The sequence below is a fragment of the Chiloscyllium plagiosum genome, unplaced genomic scaffold, assembly GCF_037043375.1.
Source record: "Chiloscyllium plagiosum isolate Xiang-an unplaced genomic scaffold, Cpla_swu_hap1 HiC_scaffold_1, whole genome shotgun sequence".
Lineage (NCBI taxonomy): Eukaryota > Metazoa > Chordata > Chondrichthyes > Orectolobiformes > Hemiscylliidae > Chiloscyllium > Chiloscyllium plagiosum.
Window position 1 is genome coordinate 140,862,714 of NW_028270139.1, and position 19,854 is coordinate 140,882,567.

Consider the following 19,854-nt stretch of genomic DNA (forward strand, 5'->3'; position numbering starts at 1 on the left):
GGAGGTGGACGTGTGTGTGAGTGTCAGTGAATGTGTGTGTGAGTGTGGGGAAAAGTTTGTGTGAGTGTGGTGGGAAGTATGTCTGAGTGTGGGGAAAGTGTGTGTGAGTGTGGGGGAAAGTGTGTGTGAGTGTGGGGAAGTGTGTGTGAGTGTGGGAAAGTGTGTGTGAGTGTGGGGGGAAAGTGTGTTTGAGTGTGGGGAGGTCTGTGTGAGTGTGGGGGGAAGTGTGTGTGAGTGTGGGGAAGTGTGTATTAGTGTGGGGGAAGTGTGTATGAGTGTCGGGAAAGTGTGTGTGAGTGTGGGGAAGTGTGCATGAGTGTGGGGAAGTGTGTGTGGGTGTGGTGGAATTGTGTGTGGGTGTGGGGAAGTGTGTATGAGTGTGGAGGAAAGTGTATGTGTGTGGGGGGAAAGTGTGTGTGAGTGTGGGGGAAAGTGTGTCTGAATGTTGTGGAAGTGTGTGTGTATGTGGGGAAGTGCGTGTGTTGGGGGGAAGTCTGTTCGAGTGTAGGGGAAAGTGTGTGTGAGTGTAGGGGAGAAGGTGTGTGAGTGTGGGTGAAAATATGTGTGAGTGTGGGGAAAGTGTGCGTGAGTGTGGGGGCAAGTGTGTGTGAGTTTGCAGAAATGTGTGTGTGAGTGTGGGGGCAAGTGTGTGTGAGTGTGGAGAAAGTATGTGTGTGAGGGGGAAAGTGTGTGTGAGTGTGGGGGGAAGAGTGTGTAAGTGTGGGGGAAGGGTGTGTGAGTATGAGGTATGAGGGCAAGTGTGCGTGAGTGTGGGGGGAAAGTGTGTGAGTGTGGGTGAAATTATGTGTGAGTGTGGGGAAAGTGTGTGTGAATGTGGGGGGATGTGTGTGTCATTGTGGGGAAAGTGTGTGTGAGTGAGGGGGAAAGTGTGTGTGAGTGTGGGGCAAGGGTGTGTGAGTGTGGGCAAATTGTGTGTGAGTGTGGGGAAGTGTGTGTTGGGGGGAAGTGTGTGTGAGTGTGGGGGAAGTGTGTGTGAGTGTGGGCGAAAGTATGCGTGAGTGTGGAGAATGTGTACGTGATTGTGGGGGGAAAGTGTGTGTCAGTGGGGTTGGGGGACGTGTGTGTGAGTTTGGGAGAAAATGAGTATGGGGGAAAGTGTGTCTGAGTGTGGGGAAAGTGTGTGTGAGTGTGGAAGAAAGTGTGCATGAGTGTGGGGAATGTGTGTGTGAGTGTGGGGGGAAAGTGTGCATGAGTGTGGGGAAAGTGTGTGTGAGTGTAGGGGGAAGTGTGCGTGAGTGTGGGGAAGTGTGCATGAGTGTGGGGAAGTGCGTGTGGGTGTGGTGGAATTGTGTGTGGGTGTGGGGAAGTGTGAATGAATGTGGAGGAAAATGTATGTGTGTGGGGGGAAAGTGTGTGTGACTGTGGGGGAAAGTGTGTCTGAGTGTTGTGGAAGTGTGTGTGTATGTGGGGAATGGCGTGTGTTGGGGGGGAAGTCTGTTCGAGTGTAGGGGAAAGTGTGTGTGAGTGTAGGGGAGAAGGTGTGTGAGTGTGGGTGAAAGTATGTGTGAGTGTGGGGAAAGTGTGCGTGAGTGTGGGGGCAAGTGTGTGTGTTTGCAGAAATGTGTGTGTGAGTGTGGGGGCAAGTGTGTGTGAGTATGAGGGAAAGTGTGCATGAGTGTGGGGGGAAAGTGTGTGAGTGTGGGTGAAAGTATGTGTGTGTGTGGGGAAAGTGTGTGTGAATGTGGGGGGATGTGTGTGTCTGTGTGGGGGGGAAGTGTGTGTGAGAATGGGGGAAAGTGTGTGTGAGTGTGGGGCAAGGGTGTGTGAGTATGGGGTAATTGTGTGTGAGTGTAGAGGATAAGTGTGTGTGAGTGTGGGGAAAGTGTGTGTGAGTGTGGGGAAGTGTGTGTTGGGGGGGAAGTGTGTGTGAGTGTGGGGGAATGTGTGTGTGTTGAGGGGGAAGTGTGTGTGTGTGTGTGGGGGAAAGTGTGTGTGAGTATGAGGGCAAGTGAGCGTGAGTGTGGGGGGAAAGTGTGTGAGTGTGGGTGAAAGTATGTGTGAGTGCGGGGAAAGTGTGGGTGAATGTGAGGGGATGTGTGTGTCAGTGGGGGGTGGAAGTGTGTGTGAGTGTGGGGAAGTGTGTGTGAGTGAGGGGCAAGGGTGTGTGGGTATGGGGAAATTGTATGTGCGTGTAGGGGATAAGTGTGTGTGAGTGTGGGGGAAAGTGTGTGTGAGAGTATGGGGAATTGTGTGTTGGGGGAAGTGTGTCTGAGTGTGGGGAAAGTGTGTATGAGTGTTGGGGCAAGTGTGTATGAGTGTGGGGGAAAGTGTGTATGAGTGTGTGGGAAAGAGTGTGTGGGTCTGGGGGGAAGAGTGTGTGAGTGTGGAGGAAAGTGTATGTGTGTGGGGGGGAAGTGTGTGTGAGTGTGGGGGCAAGTGTGTGTGAGTGTGGGGAAAGTATGTATGAGTGAGGGGGAAAGAGTGTGTGGGTCTGGGGGGAAGAGTGTGTGAGTGTGGAGGAAAGTGTATGTGTGTGGGGGGGGAAGTGTGTGTGAGTGTGGGGGAATGTGTGTATGAGTGTTGGGGAAAGTGTGTGTGAGCATGAGGGAAAGTGTGCATGAGTGTGGGGGGTAAGTGTGTGTGAATGTGGGGCAAGGGTGTGTGAGTGTGGGGAAATTGTGTGTGAGTGTAGGGGAAAGTGTGTGTGAGTGTGGGGGAAGTGTGTGTGAGTGTGGGGAAGTGTGTGTTGGGGGAGAAGTGTGTGTGAGTGTAGGGGAAAGTGTGTGTGAGTGTGGGGGAAAGTGTGTGTGAGTATGAGGGAAAGTGTGCATGAGTGTGGGGGGAAAGAGTGTGTGAGTGTGGGGCAAGGGTTTGTGAGTGTGGGGAAATTGTGTGTGAGTGTAGGCGAAAGTGTGTGTGAGTGTGGGGGAAGTGTGTGTGAGTGTGGGGAAGTGTGTGTTGGGGGAGAAGTGTGTGTGAGTGTGGGGGAAAGTGTGTGTGAGTTTGGGGGAAAGTGTGTGTGAGTGTGGGGGAGAGGGTGTGTGAGTGTAGGTGAAAGTATGTGAGTGTGTAGAAACTGTGCGTGAGTGTGGGGGAAAGTGTGTGAGTGTGTGGTAAGTGTGTGTGAGTGTGGGGGAAAGTGTGTGTGAGTGTGGGGGAAAGTATGCATGAGTGTGGAGAAGTGTGTGTGAGTGTGGTGGAAGTGTGCGCGATTGTGTGGAAGTGTATGTGAGTGTGGGAAAGTGTGCGTGACTGTGGGGGAAAGAGTGTGTGAGTGTGGGGTAAATGTGTGTGAGTGTGGGGGAAAGTGTGTGTGAGTATGGGGCAAAGTGTGTGAGTGTGGGGGAGAGGGTGTGTGAGTGTGGGAGAAAGTATGTGTGAGTATGGGGAAAGTGTGTGTGAGTGTGGGGGCAAGTGTGTGTGAGTGTGGGGAAAGTATGTGTGAGTGTGGGGGCAGTGTGTGTGGGTCTGGGGGGAAGAGTGTGTGAGTGTGGAGAAAAGTGTATGTGTGTTGGGGGGAAGTGTGTGTGAGTGTGGGTGAATGTGTGTGTGAGTGTTGGGGAAAGTGAGTGTGAGGGAAAGTGTGCATGAGTGTGGGGGGAAAGAGTGTGAGAGTGTGGGGCAAGGGTGTGTGAGTGTGGGGAAATTGTGTGTGAGTGTAGGCGAAAGTGTGTGTGAGTGTGGGGGAAGTGTGTGTGAGTGTGGGGAAGTGTGTGTTGGGGGAGAAGTGTGTGTGAGTGTGGGGGAAAGTGTGTGTGAGTTTGGGGGAAAGTGTGTGTGAGTGTGGGGGAGAGGGTGTGTGAGTGTAGGTGAAAGTATGTGAGTGTGTAGAAACTGTGCGTGAGTGTGGGGGAAAGTGTGTGAGTGTGTGGTAAGTGTGTGTGAGTGTGGGGGAAAGTGTGTGTGAGTGTGGGGGAAAGTATGCATGAGTGTGGAGAAGTGTGTGTGAGTGTGGGGTAAATGTGTGTGAGTGTGGGGGAAAGTGTGTGTGAGTATGGGGCAAAGTGTGTGAGTGTGGGGGAGAGGGTGTGTGAGTGTGGGTGAAAGTATGTGTGAGTGTGGAGAAAGTGTGCGTGAGTGTGGGGAAAGTGTGTGTGAGTGTGGGGGCAAGTGTGTGTGAGTGTGGGGGAAGTGTGTGTGAGTGTGGGGAAGTGTGTGTTGGGGGAGAAGTGTGTGTGAGTGTGGGGGAAAGTGTGTGTGAGTTTGGGGGAAAGTGTGTGTGAGTGTGGGGGAGAGGGTGTGTGAGTGTAGGTGAAAGTATGTGAGTGTGTAGAAACTGTGCGTGAGTGTGGGGGAAAGTGTGTGAGTGTGTGGTAAGTGTGTGTGAGTGTGGGGGAAAGTGTGTGTGAGTGTGGGGGAAAGTATGCATGAGTGTGGAGAAGTGTGTGTGAGTGTGGTGGAAGTGTGCGCGATTGTGTGGAAGTGTATGTGAGTGTGGGAAAGTGTGCGTGACTGTGGGGGAAAGAGTGTGTGAGTGTGGGGTAAATGTGTGTGAGTGTGGGGGAAAGTGTGTGTGAGTATGGGGCAAAGTGTGTGAGTGTGGGGGAGAGGGTGTGTGAGTGTGGGAGAAAGTATGTGTGAGTATGGGGAAAGTGTGTGTGAGTGTGGGGGCAAGTGTGTGTGAGTGTGGGGAAAGTATGTGTGAGTGTGGGGGCAGTGTGTGTGGGTCTGGGGGGAAGAGTGTGTGAGTGTGGAGAAAAGTGTATGTGTGTTGGGGGGAAGTGTGTGTGAGTGTGGGTGAATGTGTGTGTGAGTGTTGGGGAAAGTGAGTGTGAGGGAAAGTGTGCATGAGTGTGGGGGGAAAGAGTGTGAGAGTGTGGGGCAAGGGTGTGTGAGTGTGGGGAAATTGTGTGTGAGTGTAGGCGAAAGTGTGTGTGAGTGTGGGGGAAGTGTGTGTGAGTGTGGGGAAGTGTGTGTTGGGGGAGAAGTGTGTGTGAGTGTGGGGGAAAGTGTGTGTGAGTTTGGGGGAAAGTGTGTGTGAGTGTGGGGGAGAGGGTGTGTGAGTGTAGGTGAAAGTATGTGAGTGTGTAGAAACTGTGCGTGAGTGTGGGGGAAAGTGTGTGAGTGTGTGGTAAGTGTGTGTGAGTGTGGGGGAAAGTGTGTGTGAGTGTGGGGGAAAGTATGCATGAGTGTGGAGAAGTGTGTGTGAGTGTGGGGTAAATGTGTGTGAGTGTGGGGGAAAGTGTGTGTGAGTATGGGGCAAAGTGTGTGAGTGTGGGGGAGAGGGTGTGTGAGTGTGGGTGAAAGTATGTGTGAGTGTGGAGAAAGTGTGCGTGAGTGTGGGGAAAGTGTGTGTGAGTGTGGGGGCAAGTGTGTGTGAGTGTGGGGAAAGTATGTGTGAGTGTGGGGGAAGTGTGTGTGGGTCTGGGGGGAAGAGTGTGTGAGTGTGGAGAAAAGTGTATGTGTGTTGGGGGGAAGTGTGTGTGAGTGTGGGGGAATGTGTGTGTGAGTGTTGGAGAAAGTGAGTGTGAGTATGAGGGAAGGTGTGCATGAGTGTGGGGGGAAAGTGTGTGTGAGTGTAGGGGAAAGTGTGTGTGAGTGTGGGGGAACTGTGTGTGAGTGTGGGGAAGTGTGTGTTGGGGAGAAGTGTGTGTGAGTGTGGGGGAAAGTGTGTGTGAGTGTGGGGGAAAGTGTGTGTGAATATGAGGGAAAGTGTGCATGAGTGTGGGGGAAAGTGTGTGTGAGTGTGGGGAACGTGTGAGTGAGTGTGGGGCAAGGGTGTGTGAGTGTGGGGAAATTGTGTGTGAGTGTAGGGGAAAGTGTGTGTGAGTGTGGTGGAAGTGTGTGTGAGTGTGAGGGAGTGTGTGTTGGGGGAGAAGTGTGTGTGAGTGTGGGAGAAAGTGTGTGTGAGTGTGGGAGAAAGTGTGTATGGGGAAAGTGTGTGTGAGTGTGGGAGAAAGTGTGTATGGGGAAAGTGTGTGTGAGTGTGGGAGAAAGTGTGCATGAGTGTGGGAAATGTGTGTGAGTGTGGGGGGAAAGTGTGTCTGAGTGTGGGGAAACAGTGTGTGAGTGTGGGGGAAACAGTGTGTGAGTGTGGGGGAAAGTGTGCATGAGTGTGGGGAAGTGTGTGTGAATGTAGGGGAAGTGTGTATGAGTGTTGGGGCAAGTGTGTGTGAGTGTGGGGGAAAGTGTGTGAGTGTGGGGGAAAGTGTGCATGAGTGTGGGGAAGTGTGCGTGAGTGTAGGGGAAGTGTGTATGAGTGTTGGGGCAAGTGTGTGTGAGTGTGGGGGAAAGTGTGTGAGTGTGGGGGAAAGTGTGCATGAGTGTATGGAAGTGTGCGTGAGTGTAGGGGAAGTGTGTATGAGTGTTGGGGCAAGTGTGTGTGAGTGTGGGGGAAAGTGTGTATGAGTGTGTGGGAAATTGTGCGCAAGTGTGGGGTAATTGTGTGTGGGGGGAACTGTGTGAGTGTGGGGAAAGTGTGTGTGAGTTTGAGGGAAGTGTGTGTGAGTCTGGGGAAAGTGTGTGTGAGTGTGGAGGAAAGTGTGTGTGAGTGTGGGGAAAAGTGTGTGTGAGTGTAGGAAAGTGTGTGTGAGTGTGGGGGAAAGGGTGTGTGAGTGTGGGTGAAAGTATGTGTGAGTGTGGGGGGAAGTGTGCGTGAGTGTGGGGGGCAGTGTGTGTCAGTTTGGGAGAAAGTTAGTGTGAGTATGGGGGAAAGTGTTTCTGAGTATGGGGAATGTGGGTGTGACTGTGGGAGAAGTGAGTGTGAGTGTGGTGAAGTGTGTGTGAGTGTGGGGACGTGTGTGTGAGTGTGGGGGAAGTGTGTATGAGTGTGGGGAAGTGTGTATGAGTGTGGGGGAAAGTGTGTGTGTGGGGGGGGTGGACATGTGTGTGAGTGTCGGTGAATGTATGTGTGAGTGTGGGGGAAAGTTTGTGTGAGTGTGGTGGGAAGTGTGTCTGAGTGTGGGGAAAGTGTGTGTGAGTGTCTGGAAAAGTATGCATGAGTGTGGGGAAGTGTGTATGAGTGTGGTGGAATTGTGTGTGAGTGTGGGGAAGTGTGTATGAGAGTGGGAGAAAGTGTGTGTTGTGGGTGAAGTGTGTGAATGTGGGGGAAATTGTGTGTGAGTGTGGGGGAAAGTGTGTGTGACTGTGGGGTGAGTGTGCGTGAGTATGGGAATGTGTGCATGAGTGAAAGAAGTCTGTGTGAGTGTGTGGGGAAGTGTGTGTGAGCATGGGGGAAAGTGTGTGTGAGGGTGGGGGACAGTATGTGAGTGTGGGGAAAGTGTGTGTGAGTGAGGGGGAAAGTGTGTGTGAGTGTGGGGAAACTGTGTGAGTGTGGGTAAAGTATGTGTGAGTGAGGGGCAAGTGTGTGTGGGTGTGGGGGGAGAGTGTGTGAGAGTGGGGGAAAGTTTGTGTGAGTGTGGGGTAAGTTTGTGTGAGTGTTGGGGTAAGTGTGTGTGAGTGTGGGGAAACTGTGTGTTAGTGTGGGGAAACTGTGTGTTAGTGTGGGTAAAGTGTGTGTGAGTGTGAGGGAGTGTGTGTTGGGGGAGAACTGTGTGTGAGTGTGGGGGAAGTGTGTGTGAGTGTGGGAGAAAGTGTGTATGGGGAAAGTGTGTGTGAGTGTGGGAGAAAGTGTGTATGGGGAAAGTGTGTGTGAGTGTGGGAGAAAGTGTGCATGAGTGTGGGAAATGTGTGTGAGTGTGGGGGGAAAGTGTGTCTGAGTGTGGGGAAACAGTGTGTGAGTGTGGGGGAAACAGTGTGTGAGTGTGGGGGAAAGTGTGCATGAGTGTGGGAAATGTGTGTGAGTGTGGGGGGAAAGTGTGTCTGAGTGTGGGGAAACAGTGTGTGAGTGTGGGGGAAACAGTGTGTGAGTGTGGGGGAAAGTGTGCATGAGTGTGGGGAAGTGTGTGTGAATGTAGGGGAAGTGTGTATGAGTGTTGGGGCAAGTGTGTGTGAGTGTGGGGGAAAGTGTGTGAGTGTGGGGGAAAGTGTGCATGAGTGTGGGGAAGTGTGCGTGAGTGTAGGGGAAGTGTGTATGAGTGTTGGGGCAAGTGTGTGTGAGTGTGGGGGAAAGTGTGTATGAGTGTGTGGGAAATTGTGCGCAAGTGTGGGGTAATTGTGTGTGGGGGGAACTGTGTGAGTGTGGGGAAAGTGTGTGTGAGTTTGAGGGAAGTGTGTGTGAGTCTGGGGAAAGTGTGTGTGAGTGTGGAGGAAAGTGTGTGTGAGTGTGGGGAAAAGTGTGTGTGAGTGTAGGAAAGTGTGTGTGAGTGTGGGGGAAAGGGTGTGTGAGTGTGGGTGAAAGTATGTGTGAGTGTGGGGGGAAGTGTGCGTGAGTGTGGGGGGCAGTGTGTGTCAGTTTGGGAGAAAGTTAGTGTGAGTATGGGGGAAAGTGTTTCTGAGTATGGGGAATGTGGGTGTGACTGTGGGAGAAGTGAGTGTGAGTGTGGTGAAGTGTGTGTGAGTGTGGGGACGTGTGTGTGAGTGTGGGGGAAGTGTGTATGAGTGTGGGGAAGTGTGTATGAGTGTGGGGGAAAGTGTGTGTGTGGGGGGGTGGACATGTGTGTGAGTGTCGGTGAATGTATGTGTGAGTGTGGGGGAAAGTTTGTGTGAGTGTGGTGGGAAGTGTGTCTGAGTGTGGGGAAAGTGTGTGTGAGTGTCTGGAAAAGTATGCATGAGTGTGGGGAAGTGTGTATGAGTGTGGTGGAATTGTGTGTGAGTGTGGGGAAGTGTGTATGAGAGTGGGAGAAAGTGTGTGTTGCGGGTGAAGTGTGTGAATGTGGGGGAAATTGTGTGTGAGTGTGGGGGAAAGTGTGTGTGACTGTGGGGTGAGTGTGCGTGAGTATGGGAATGTGTGCATGAGTGAAAGAAGTCTGTGTGAGTGTGTGGGGAAGTGTGTGTGAGCATGGGGGAAAGTGTGTGTGAGGGTGGGGGACAGTATGTGAGTGTGGGGAAAGTGTGTGTGAGTGAGGGGGAAAGTGTGTGTGAGTGTGGGGAAACTGTGTGAGTGTGGGTAAAGTATGTGTGAGTGAGGGGCAAGTGTGTGTGGGTGTGGGGGGAGAGTGTGTGAGTGTGGGGGAAAGTTTGTGTGAGTGTGGGGTAAGTTTGTGTGAGTGTTGGGGTAAGTGTGTGTGAGTGTGGGGAAACTGTGAGTTAGTGTGGGGAAACTGTGTGTTAGTGTGGGTAAAGTGTGTGTGAGTGAGGGGGAAAGTGTGTGTAGGTGTGGGAGGAGAGTGTGTGAGTGTGGGGGAAAGTAGTGTTTGTGTGGGGTAAGTTTGTGTGAGTGTTGGGGTAAGTGTGTGTGAGTGTGGGGAAACTGTGTGTGAGTGTGGGTAAAGTGTGTGTGAGCGACGGGGAAAGTGTGTGTGAGTGTGGGGGAAGTGTGTATGAGTGAGGGGTAAGTGTGTGTGAGTGTGGGGAAAGTGTGTATGAGTGAGGGGTAAGTGTGTGTGAGTGTGGGGAAAGTGTGTGTGAGTGTGGGGAATGTGTGCGTGAGTGTGGGGAAAGTGTGTGTGAGTGAGGGGGAAAGTGTGTGTGAGTGTGGGGGAAGTGTGTGTGAGTGTTGGGAAACTGTGAGCGTGGGGGAAAGTGTGCATGAGTGTGGAGAATGTGTGTGTGAGTGTAGGGGATGTGTGTGTGAGTGTGGGGAAGTGTGTATGAGAGTGGGAGAAAGTGTGTGTTGCGGGTGAAGTGTGTGAATGTGGGGGAAATTGTGTGTGAGTGTGTCGGAAAGTGTGTGTGACTGTGGGGTGAGTGTGCGTGACTGTGGAGATGTATGCATGAGTGAAAGAAGTCTGTGTGAGTGTAGGGGGAAGTGTGTGTGAGCATGGGGGAAAGTGTGTGTGAGTGTGGGGGACAGTATGTGAGTGTGGGGAACAGTATGTGAGTGTGGGGAAAGTGTGTGTGAGTGTGGGTAAAGTGTGTGTGAGTGAGGGGGAAAGTGTGTGTGAGCATGGGGGAAAGTGTGTGTGAGTGCGGGGGACAGTATGTGAGTGTGGGGAAACTGTGTGTGAGTGAGGGGGAAAGTGTGTGTGAGTGTGGGGAAACTGTGTGTGAGGGTGGGGAAACTGTGTGTGAGTGAGGGGAAAGTGTGTGTGGGTGTGGGGGAGAGTGTGTGAGTGTGGGTAAAGTGTGTGTGAGTGAAGAGAAAGTGTGTGTGGGTGTGGGGGGAGAGTGTGTGAGTGTGAGGGAAAGTGTGTGTGAGTGTGGGGTAAGTTTGTGTGAGTGTTGGGTAAGTGTGTGTGAGTGTGGGGAAACTGTATGTTAGTGTGGGGAAACTGTGTGTGAGTGAGAGGGAAAGTGTGTGTGAGTGTGGGGAAACTGTGTGTGAGTGTGGGGAAACTGTGTGAGTGAGGGGAAAGTGTGTGTGGGTGTGGGGGGAGAGTGTGTGAGTGTGGGTAAAGTGTGTGTGAGTGAGGGGAAAGTGTGTGTGGGTGTGGCGGGAGAGTGTGTGAGTGTGGGGGAAAGTTAGTGTGAGTGTGGGGTAAGTTTGTGTGAGTGTTGGGGTAAGTGTGTGTGAGTGTGGGGAAACTGTGTATTAGTGTGGGTAAAGTGTGTGTGAGTGAGGGGAAAGTGTGTGTGTGTGGGGGAAAGGGTGTGTGAGTGTGGGGAATGTGTGTGTGAGTGAGGGGGAAAGTGTGTGTGAGTGTGGGGTAAGTTTGTGTGAGTGTTGGGTAAGTGTGTGTGAGTGTGGGGAAACTGTGTGTTAGTGTGGGTAAAGTGTGTGTGAGTGAGGGGGAAAGTGTGTGTAGGTGTGGGAGGAGAGTGTGTGAGTGTGGGGGAAAGTTAGTGTGAGCGTGGGGTAAGTTTGTGTGAGTGTTGGGGTAAGTGTGTGTGAGTGTGGGGAAACTGTGTGTGAGTGTGGGTAAAGTGTGTGTGAGTGAGGGGGAAAGTGTGTGTGAGCATGGGGGAAAGTGTGTGTGAGTGTGGGGGACAGTGTGTGAGTGTGGGGAAAGTGTGTGTGAGTGAGGGGAAAAGTGTGTGTGAGTGAGGGGGAAAGTGTGTGTGAGTGTGGGGTAAGTTTGTGTGAGTGTTGGGTAATTGTGTGTGAGTGTGGGGAAACTGTGTGTGAGTGTGGGTAAAGTGTATGTGAGTGAGGGGGAAAGTGTGTATGAGTGTGGGGGACAGTATGTGAGTGTGGGGAAACTGTGTGTGAGTGAGGGGGAAAGTGTGTGTGAGTGTGGGGAAACTGTGTGTGAGTGTGGGGAAACTGTGTGTGAGTGAGGGGAAAGTGTGTGTGGGTGTGGGGGGAGAGTGTGTGAGTGTGGGTAAAGTGTGTGTGAGTGAGGGGAAAGTGTGTGTGGGTGTGGGGGGAGAGTGTGTGAGTGTGGGGGAAAGTGTGTGTGAGTGAGGGGGAAAGTGTGTGTGAGTGTTGGGTAAGTTTGTGTGAGTGTTGGGGTAAGTGTGTGTCAGTGTGGGGAAACTGTGTGTTAGTGTGGGGAAACTGTGTGTTAGTGTGGGTAAAGTGTGTGTGAGTGAGGGGGAAAGTGTGTGTGGGTGTGGGGGGAGAGTGTGTGAGTGTGGGATAAAGTTTGTGTGAGTGTTGGGGTAAGTGTGTGTGAGTGTGGGGAAACTGTGTGTTAGTGTGGGGAAAGTGTGAGTGAGTGAGGGGGAAAGTGTGTGTGGGTGTGGGGGGAGAGTGTGTGAGTGTGGGATAAAGTTTGTGTGAGTATGGGGTAAGTTTGTGTGAGTGTTGGGGTAAGTGTGTGTGAGTGTGGGGAAACTGTGTGTTAGTGTGGGGAAACTGTGTTAGTGTGGGTAAAGTGTGTGTGAGTGAGGGGGAAAGTGTGTGTGGGTGTGGGGGGAGAGTGTGTGAGTGTGGGATAAAGTTTGTGTGAGTATGGGGTAAGTTTGTGTGAGTGTTGTGGTAAGTGTGTGTGAGTGTGGGGAAACTGTGTGTTAGTGTGGGTAAAGTGTGTGTGAGTGAGGGGGAAAGTGTGTGTGAGCATGGGGGAAAGTGTGTGTTGGAGTGTGGGGGACAATGTGTGTGTGGGGAAAGTGTGTGTGAGTGCGGGGAAAGGTGTGTGTGTGTGAGGGGGAAAGTGTGTGTGAGTGTGGGGTAAGTTTGTGTGAGTGTTGGGTAATTGTGTGTGAGTGTGGGGAAACTGTGTGTGAGTGTGGGTAAAGTGTGTGTGTGAGGGGGAAAGTGTGTGTGAGCATGGGGGAAAGTGTGTGTGAGTGTGGGGGACAGTATGTGAGTGTGGGAAAACTGTGTGTGAGTGAGGGGGAAAGTGTGTGTGAGTGTGGAGAAACTGTGTGTGAGTGTGGGGAAACTGTGTGTGAGTGAGGGGAAAGTGTGTGTGGGTGTGGGGGGAGAGTGTGTGAGTGTGGGTAAAGTGTGTGTGAGTGAGGGGAAAGTGTGTGTGGGTGTGGGGGGAGAGTGTGTGAGTGTGGTAAAGTGTGTATGAGTGAGGGGGAAAGTGTGTGTGGGTGTGGGGGGAGAGTGTGTGAGTGTGGGGGAAGGTTAGTGTGAGTGTGGGGTAAGTTTGTGTGAGTGTTGGGGTAAGTGTGTGTGAGTGTGGGGAAACTGTGTATTAGTGTGGGTAAAGTGTGTGTGAGTGAGGGGAAAGTGTGTGTGTGTGGGGGAAAGGGTGTGTGAGTGTGGGGAATGTGTGTGTGAGTGAGGGGGAAAGTGTGTGAGTGTGGGGTAAGTTTGTGTGAGTGTTGGGTAAGTGTGTGTGAGTGTGGGGAAACTGTGTTTGAGTGTGGGTAAAGTGTGTGTGAGTGAGGGGGAAAGTGTGTGTAGGTGTGGGAGGAGAGTGTGTGAGTGTGGGGGAAAGTTAGTGTGAGCGTGGGGTAAGTTTGTGTGAGTGTTGGGGTAAGTGTGTGTGAGTGTGGGGAAACTGTGTGTGAGTGTGGGTAAAGTGTGTGTGAGTGAGGGGGAAAGTGTGTGTGAGCATGGGGGAAAGTGTGTGTGAGTGTGGGGGACAGTGTGTGAGTATGGGGAAAGTGTGTGTGAGTGAGGGGAAAAGTGTGTGTGAGTGAGGGGGAAAGTGTGTGTGAGTGTGGGGTAAGTTTGTGTGAGTGTTGGGTAATTGTGTGTGAGTGTGGGGAAACTGTGTGTGTGTGGGTAAAGTGTGTGTGAGTGAGGGGGAAAGTGTGTGTGAGTGTGGGGACAGTATGTGAGTGTGGGGAAACTGTGTGTGAGTGAGGGGGAAAGTGTGTGTGAGTGTGGGGAAACTGTGTGTGAGTGTGGGGAAAGTGTGTGTGGGTGTGGGGGGAGAGTGTGTGAGTGTGGGTAAAGTGTGTGTGAGTGAGGGGAAAGTGTGTGTGGGTGTGGGGGGAGAGTGTGTGAGTGTGGGGGAAAGTGTGTGTGAGTGTTGGGTAAGTTTGTGTGAGTGTTGGGGTAAGTGTGTGTCAGTGTGGGGAAACTGTGTGTTAGTGTGGGGAAACTGTGTGTTAGTGTGGGTAAAGTGTGTGTGAGTGAGGGGGAAAGTGTGTGTGGGTGTGGGGGGAGAGTGTGTGAGTGTGGGATAAAGTTTGTGTGAGTGAGGGGGTAAGTGTGTGTGAGTGTGGGGAAACTGTGTGTTAGTGTGGGTAAAGTGTGTGTGAGTGAGGGGGAAAGTGTGTGTGAGCATGGGGGAAAGTGTGTGTGAGTGTGGGGGACAGTATGTGAGTGTGGGGAAAGTGTGTGTGTGAGGGGAAAAGTGTGTGTGAGTGAGGGGGAAGGTGTGTGTGAGTGTGGGGTAAGTTTGTGTGAGTGTTGGGTAATTGTGTGTGAGTGTGGGGAAACTGTGTGTGAGTGTGGGTAAAGTGTGTGTGAGTGAGGGGGAAAGTGTGTGTGAGCATGGGGGAAAGTGTGTGTGAGTGTGGGGGACAGTATGTGAGTGTGGGAAAACTGTGTGTGAGTGAGGGGGAAAGTGTGTGTGAGTGTGGGGAAACTGTGTGTGAGTGTGGGGAAACTGTGTGAGTGAGGGGAAAGTGTGTGTGGGTGTGGGGGGAGAGTGTGTGAGTGTGGGTAAAGTGTGTGTGAGTGAGGGGAAAGTGTGTGTGGGTGTGGGGGGAGAGTGTGTGAGTGTGGGGGAAAGTGTGTGTGAGTGTGGGGGAAGTGTGAGTGTTGAGGGGAAGTGTGTGTGAGTGTGGGGGAAAGTTTGTGTGAGTTGGTGGGAAATGTGTGTGAATGTCGGGGAAGGGTGTCTGTTGTGGGGGAAGTGTGTGTGAGTGTGCGGTAAGTGTGTGTGAGTTTGAGGGAAAGTGTGTGTGAGTGTGGGGAAAGTGTGTGTGAGTGAGGGGGAAAGTGTGTGTGAGTGTGGGGAAAGGGTGTGTGGGTGTGGGGGGAATGAGTGTGTGAGTGTGAGGAAAGTGTGTGTGAGTGTGGGGGAAAAGTGTGTGTGAGTGTGGGGGGAAGAGTGTGTGGGGGGGGAAGTTTATGTGAGTGTGGTTGGAAGTGTGTGTGTGTGGGGAAAGTGTGTGTGTGAGGAGGAAAGTGTGTGTGAGTGTGGGGAAAGGGTGTGTGGGTGTGGGGGGAATGAGTGTGTGAGTGTGAGGAAAGTGTGTGTGAGTGTGGGGGAAAAGTGTGTGTGAGTGTGGGGGGAAGAGTGTGTGTGGGGGGGAAGTTTGTGTGAGTGTGGTTGGAAGTGTGTGTGAATGTGGGGGAAGGGTGTGTGTTGTGGGGGAAGTGTGTGTGTGGGGGAAAGTGTGTGTGAGTATGGGGGAAAATGTGCGTGAGTGTGGGTCTAAGTGTGTGTTAGTGTTGGGGAAAGTGTGTGAGTGTGGATGAAAGTTTGTGTGAGTGTGGGGAAAGTGTGCGTGAGTGGGGGGGAATGTGTGTGTGTGGGGGGAAAGGGTGTGTGGGTGTGGGGGGAATGAGTGTTTGAGTGTGGGGGGAAGTGTGTGTGTGGGGGAAAATTGAGTGAGTGTAGGGGTAAAGTGTGTGGGGGGGGGGGAAAGTGTATGTGAGTGTGGGGGAAAAGTGTGTGTGGGGGTGGTAGTGTGTGGGGGGGGAATGAGTGTGGTGGAAAAGTGTGTGTGAGTGTGGGGGAAAGTGTGTGTGTGTGGGGAAAGTGTGCGTGAGTGTGGGGAAAGTGTGTGTGTGTGTGTGTGAGGGGGAAAGCGTGTATGGGGGGGTGGGAGGTAGGTGGTGTGTGAGTGCCTCCCGGAAACGAGGAGTGGGACATTGGCTTGAACCAAACGGACGGTCCATTTTCCCCACGTGGTCCCAGCCTCAGGATGTTGCTGTACAACTCAGAATGAGCTTCAAGCAGCGCTGAGCTGGGCAGACAGGGAAATCCTGGAATCAGATCCCTGTCCATAAAATCTTATCGACTTCCTGGAGAAATTATTGGAATAAAGCTACGACAACAATTTCCGCGGGCCGCTTCCGCCGCTAAGGATTGAGCACAGAGGAGCCGTAAAAATGCTTTTAAAGTGACGGCTTTTGTCTCGGTTTCTATGGAGGGGCTGCACTCCATAATCACTGTATTGTTCTGGTTAAACCAAGTCAAACTCTGCAAACATCGCCTGTTGTCTCTTGAGGTGCGCAGGGGCAGCTTTAAAGAAAGTGGCTTCCTATTCTTTCTTCCCCCCCCCCCAAAAAATCGTAAATTATGCAAATCCTGTCGGACAGTCGTGACAATCAACTTGGGTGTAAAATCCGCAGTTAAAAACATGCTATTTGTGAATTAAGGAGATTTGGGAGAGAAACGGAAAATAAAGTGAACCGATGTGAGTTTCAAATTCAATTTTGCATTGATTTATTCCAAGTGTTTCGAGATTCAGGGAAAGTATAGAGAATGTACTAGATTGGCGAACACAAAAATTTGCATGTTAAAAACGCTTAGTCAAGAAATCGTTCGGGCCTGAGTTGGATTTTACAAAGCTGACAGGGCGTGAGTATGGCGCTAGTGCCGTTCCCATTCAAACAAAACCGCCTTCCAATCTCGACACTGGTTGCCGGACTTACTGAAGTCCCTCTGTGCCCACAAAGTGAACCGACTGCTGAGGGGCAATCACCAGGCGCTGTGGGAATTTTTCTCATCTCAGACAAACCGGGAACACACCTTACACTGCAGGAGCTGACACTGCAGCCCAGGGCATTCGAAAGAAAGTGATGGCTCTGAATCGAGCCGAATGGGGCAGGATGTTATTTTATCCCCTCCCCTGAGTGAAAAAGGAAGGTCGGGGTGTGATGTAATTAAACGCTTTAGACTGGGAAAGACGAGCATGGCCAGGGAGAAAATCGCCAGCATTAGGGATCAGAAAGTCACTACATAAATTCCCACTGGGTGTTTGGGAGGAACTCCCTCATTGTGAGAATGGCAAGAATGTGAGACTGTTTTATCACAGTGAAGTGGCTTAGACTGTTGCTGTACATTGGTGAGGGGAGGGGTGGAAAGACAGCGTTCTGTTAAACCAGGTCCTTTGGGAGGAAGGATGCTCCTCAACCGAACTGAAAAAGGAAGGAGCCTGAGCGGTGCTAAACACCAGGATTTTCCTGCTCCTCGGACGCTGCCTGACCTGCTGTGCTTTTCCAGCCCCACTCTGATCGATACTCTGATCTCCAGCATCTGCAGTCCTCACTTTTTGCCTCGCCGCCCAAAAATCACCCTGTTCAGGGCCAGTGCATGAGTTCGTTCGGGGTTGTGAAAGAGAGAGTTGAGCAAGCGTTCCCCAGGTTCCCAAACGGATCCCATATTTATTCAGAGGGTCATAGAGTTATACAGCACGGAAACAGACCCTTCGGTCCAACTCATCCATGCCGACCAGATACCCTAACCTTATTTGGCGTCATTGATGAGGAAGACGACGGTGGGTGTGTCTGTACTGAACCACCACACAACCCCAACAAAATGCCTGGCCCTGGAGATCAGTCTGCCCCCTGAGAGGGAGGGTTCAGTAGCGCATTCCCCAATCTCTGTTTCAGACTGCAAGCAGTCACATCAGCAACTCAACTCCCAAAAGCACTAAAGTTAACCTGCAAGACCTGCTGCCCTGTCATAACGCTGAGAACTGAACTGCGGGTGTAAAGAAAGAGGTGTGTTTGGGGTGTGGGGAGGGGTGCATATGAAATTCATTCCCCCCCCCCCCCCCCCCCATTCCCCCCCCATTCCCCCCCTCCTCCACCTCACAGTTGACGGCTTCTGTCCGTTGTCCAGTGAGTCCCCCCCTCAGTCCTGGAAATCGCCACCAACACTACATACCGAAACACCAACTACTGCGGATACTGCAAATCTGAAAGCGACGCTAAAAACCCCTTACACATAAATCTGAAATTGCTGGAGAAACTCAGCAGATCTGGCAGCAACTGGTGGAGAGAAAACTAGAGATAGCTTTCTTCAGAATAAATCCATTCCCGGACCGGGGCAATGCAACCGTCCGTTTGGAAGAAGCAGCAAGTGAGATCAGGTCGATAAGCCTCTGCGGTATTCTCAGGGGAAGAGTTACCTTCCCTCCCTCTCCTGCAGCCACACTGTGGGTTGCTGTAACTCTAGCAAGAGAAAGGGAACTCCCAACAACTTTATCAAACGGTCCGCCTCCACTGTACCCAGCTGGGTACACCTTACAGCGATAGCTAAATCACACCAGGAACAGCTACAGCGGGAACGCCATTCGGCCCATTCACCAACCCCTGCCCCCCCCCCCCCCCCCCCATGATGTTCTATGCCAAACTAGTGTCCATGTTGACCAGTTAAGAGTTTCTATCTCAGCCTGGTCAGATGCTGTTTTTATCTCCACATCGCGGCAAGGCATGCGACTATTCGGCCCATCGTGTCTGTGCTGACCCTCTGAATGAGTCATCTCATTAGCCCCAAAGCCCGCTTTCTCCCTGGCGCCCTGGAAATCCGTTGTGTTTTCTTCAATTAAATTAAATCCAGTTCCGTCAGTGAAAGTGCCTGCAGGTGCTCTATCCCAATACCGAACCTCCTAGGAATCCCGCTTGGAAATGTATTAAACCCGGCAGACCAGAATGGGTGCAGCCCAGTGACCCAAACAAGTGCGGAAGATGGGGACCGAACCACTCCAGAGAACACCCTCCACTCCTCCCCTCCCACCCCCATGTATTCACTTTTCTCCTAGGCCCTTGGAAATGTGAGTGGTCTTTACACCGGGACACTGACGCCTCCGCTGGTTAAGAAGTACGCGCAGATCCCAGAGCAGGATTGTAGGATTCCTATCAGCATGGTCCTGAAAACACCGCTTCAAACCAACTCCCTGCTCTCCAGGGATTGAACCAACAGGCACCAGACTCCGGCTCTTACTCGCTTCCGTGAACGGAGTCTCTGTCAGAAGCGAAAACACACGTCCCGCTGAAGCTGCCTGCCAACGACACAGTGCAGAACATTCAGCCTTGGGACTCACTCCCACCCCTCCCCTCTCCACTGCAGTTCTCATCGATCGCAATGAGAATTGTCATGTTTTTTTTAAAACAAACCGTGCGGAAGTGGCCTCCAGTTATTGGCTGGAATTCTTCCTGGGAATTGAAATCGTTTAATTAAATAATGACTGTTAGTTATCTGTCAGTTTTGTTTAAACCAGTTACAATGGGCAGGCTATGCAATCAACAAAAGATACAGAATTCACATCCGATGTTTATTTAACCTAGGAACTGGGCAAATCAGTCATAACGGCAATTATACTGTAGATGGACGGGCAGATGGATAAATGTGTCCTGTGTCTGCTTCGGTTCACTCGCTGTCTCTTTTTAACAAAATAACCGGTGTTTTTGACAGGGGGGGAAAGTCTAGGTCGAGTTAATTAAGTGCGGATTCTAAAGTGGAGACCCAACATTATACACCAGACTCAATCCGACTTGTCCCTCGCACAGAGACAAAAACACAGAGACAAATATCTACCTCCCAAGTGTTGACCATTGTCGAATGCTTTTGACACGTGCGTCTATAATGTATAATGATCTTGGTCAAGATTGACTCTGTGACTGTGAACAAAAGTAGATGATTGCGTTGTTTCCTCCTCCCTACCCCCTCCTCCACTTCCCCAGCCGCTATGGGATCTTTCCGTGCCACCGTGACATATCACGCGGAAAACACTCTCCGGGATCCCGGTGGGATATTCATCCCCGTTATTATCTTTGTTTCTTCTTACTCGCCGGCCGAAGGAAAACTGGGAAGCATCTGGATTGAATCATTCGGAAGAAATCGCCACTTAGTTTGGAGGGAAATGGACTCGACGCTACTTCCATACGGGCCAGTGATGTGTGGTTTCGCCTTGTCTACCGGGAATTTAGGAGGTGGGTGGGGATGGGTAGGAGGGAGTGGGATGTAACTGTCCCCCCCCCCCCCCCCCCACCCTGAGGCAGGACACTATCTGATGTGCTGTTTGCAGTGCATCAGATTTCAGACTTTCCAGAAACGGTGTTTCATAGAGAGAGGCTCTTACCCAAGTTCGACACCAGGAAACTCTCAGAAGCGTAACTTTTGTTTTAGACGAAATTACATTAACTCACACTTCAACGACTGAATTAACCCCAAAAGCCACTTTAAATGATACATTGAGACGGGTTTGCTCTCCACATACATGATCAGATTCTGCTGTGTATTATGCACACAGAGTCAGTCCAGTCACTGACAGGAGGCTTCTCCTGAAGAACTGTATAGTCCTGAACCCGAAACAGGGGAGGTGGGGTGAAGACCCCAGTTCCTGTACTCACCCCGAGCGCCGGCTGAGAGCGCCGCTACTCCCCACAGCAAGAACAAGACTCGAAGAAATTCCATTGTCGTCCCCTCCAGAGGCAAAAGCAAAACGAAAATCCACTCCTTATAACCCTCGCGTTTTCCAAGCTGCAAATAAACGGAGGCAGTTTTGTTTTCTTTCCAAAATTGAGATTGGGGGATATCTGCACAATGTCCTGACAACACACACACTCAAGCACACACATGAACACACATATTCTCTCTCACACACACACACTCAGACACACATGAACACACATATTCTCTCTCACACACACTCAGACACACACAAACTGACACACATACTCTCTCACACACACACACACGATGG

The 19,854-nt window shown here is 51.7% G+C and overlaps 1 protein-coding gene across 1 annotated transcript in view; it reads right to left on the bottom strand.

Moving 5' to 3' along the window:
* The window catches only part of LOC122558377 (fibroblast growth factor receptor-like 1), a 301,131-nt gene extending 281,500 nt beyond the window's left edge, over positions 1-19,631 (bottom strand). Inside the window, exon 1 of the mRNA XM_087991210.1 lies at positions 19,502-19,631. Coding sequence (XP_087847336.1) covers positions 19,502-19,565 — 64 coding nt within the window. The 5' untranslated portion in view covers positions 19,566-19,631. The remainder of the gene's footprint in view (positions 1-19,501) is intronic.
* Between the last annotated feature and the right edge of the window lie 223 nt (positions 19,632-19,854).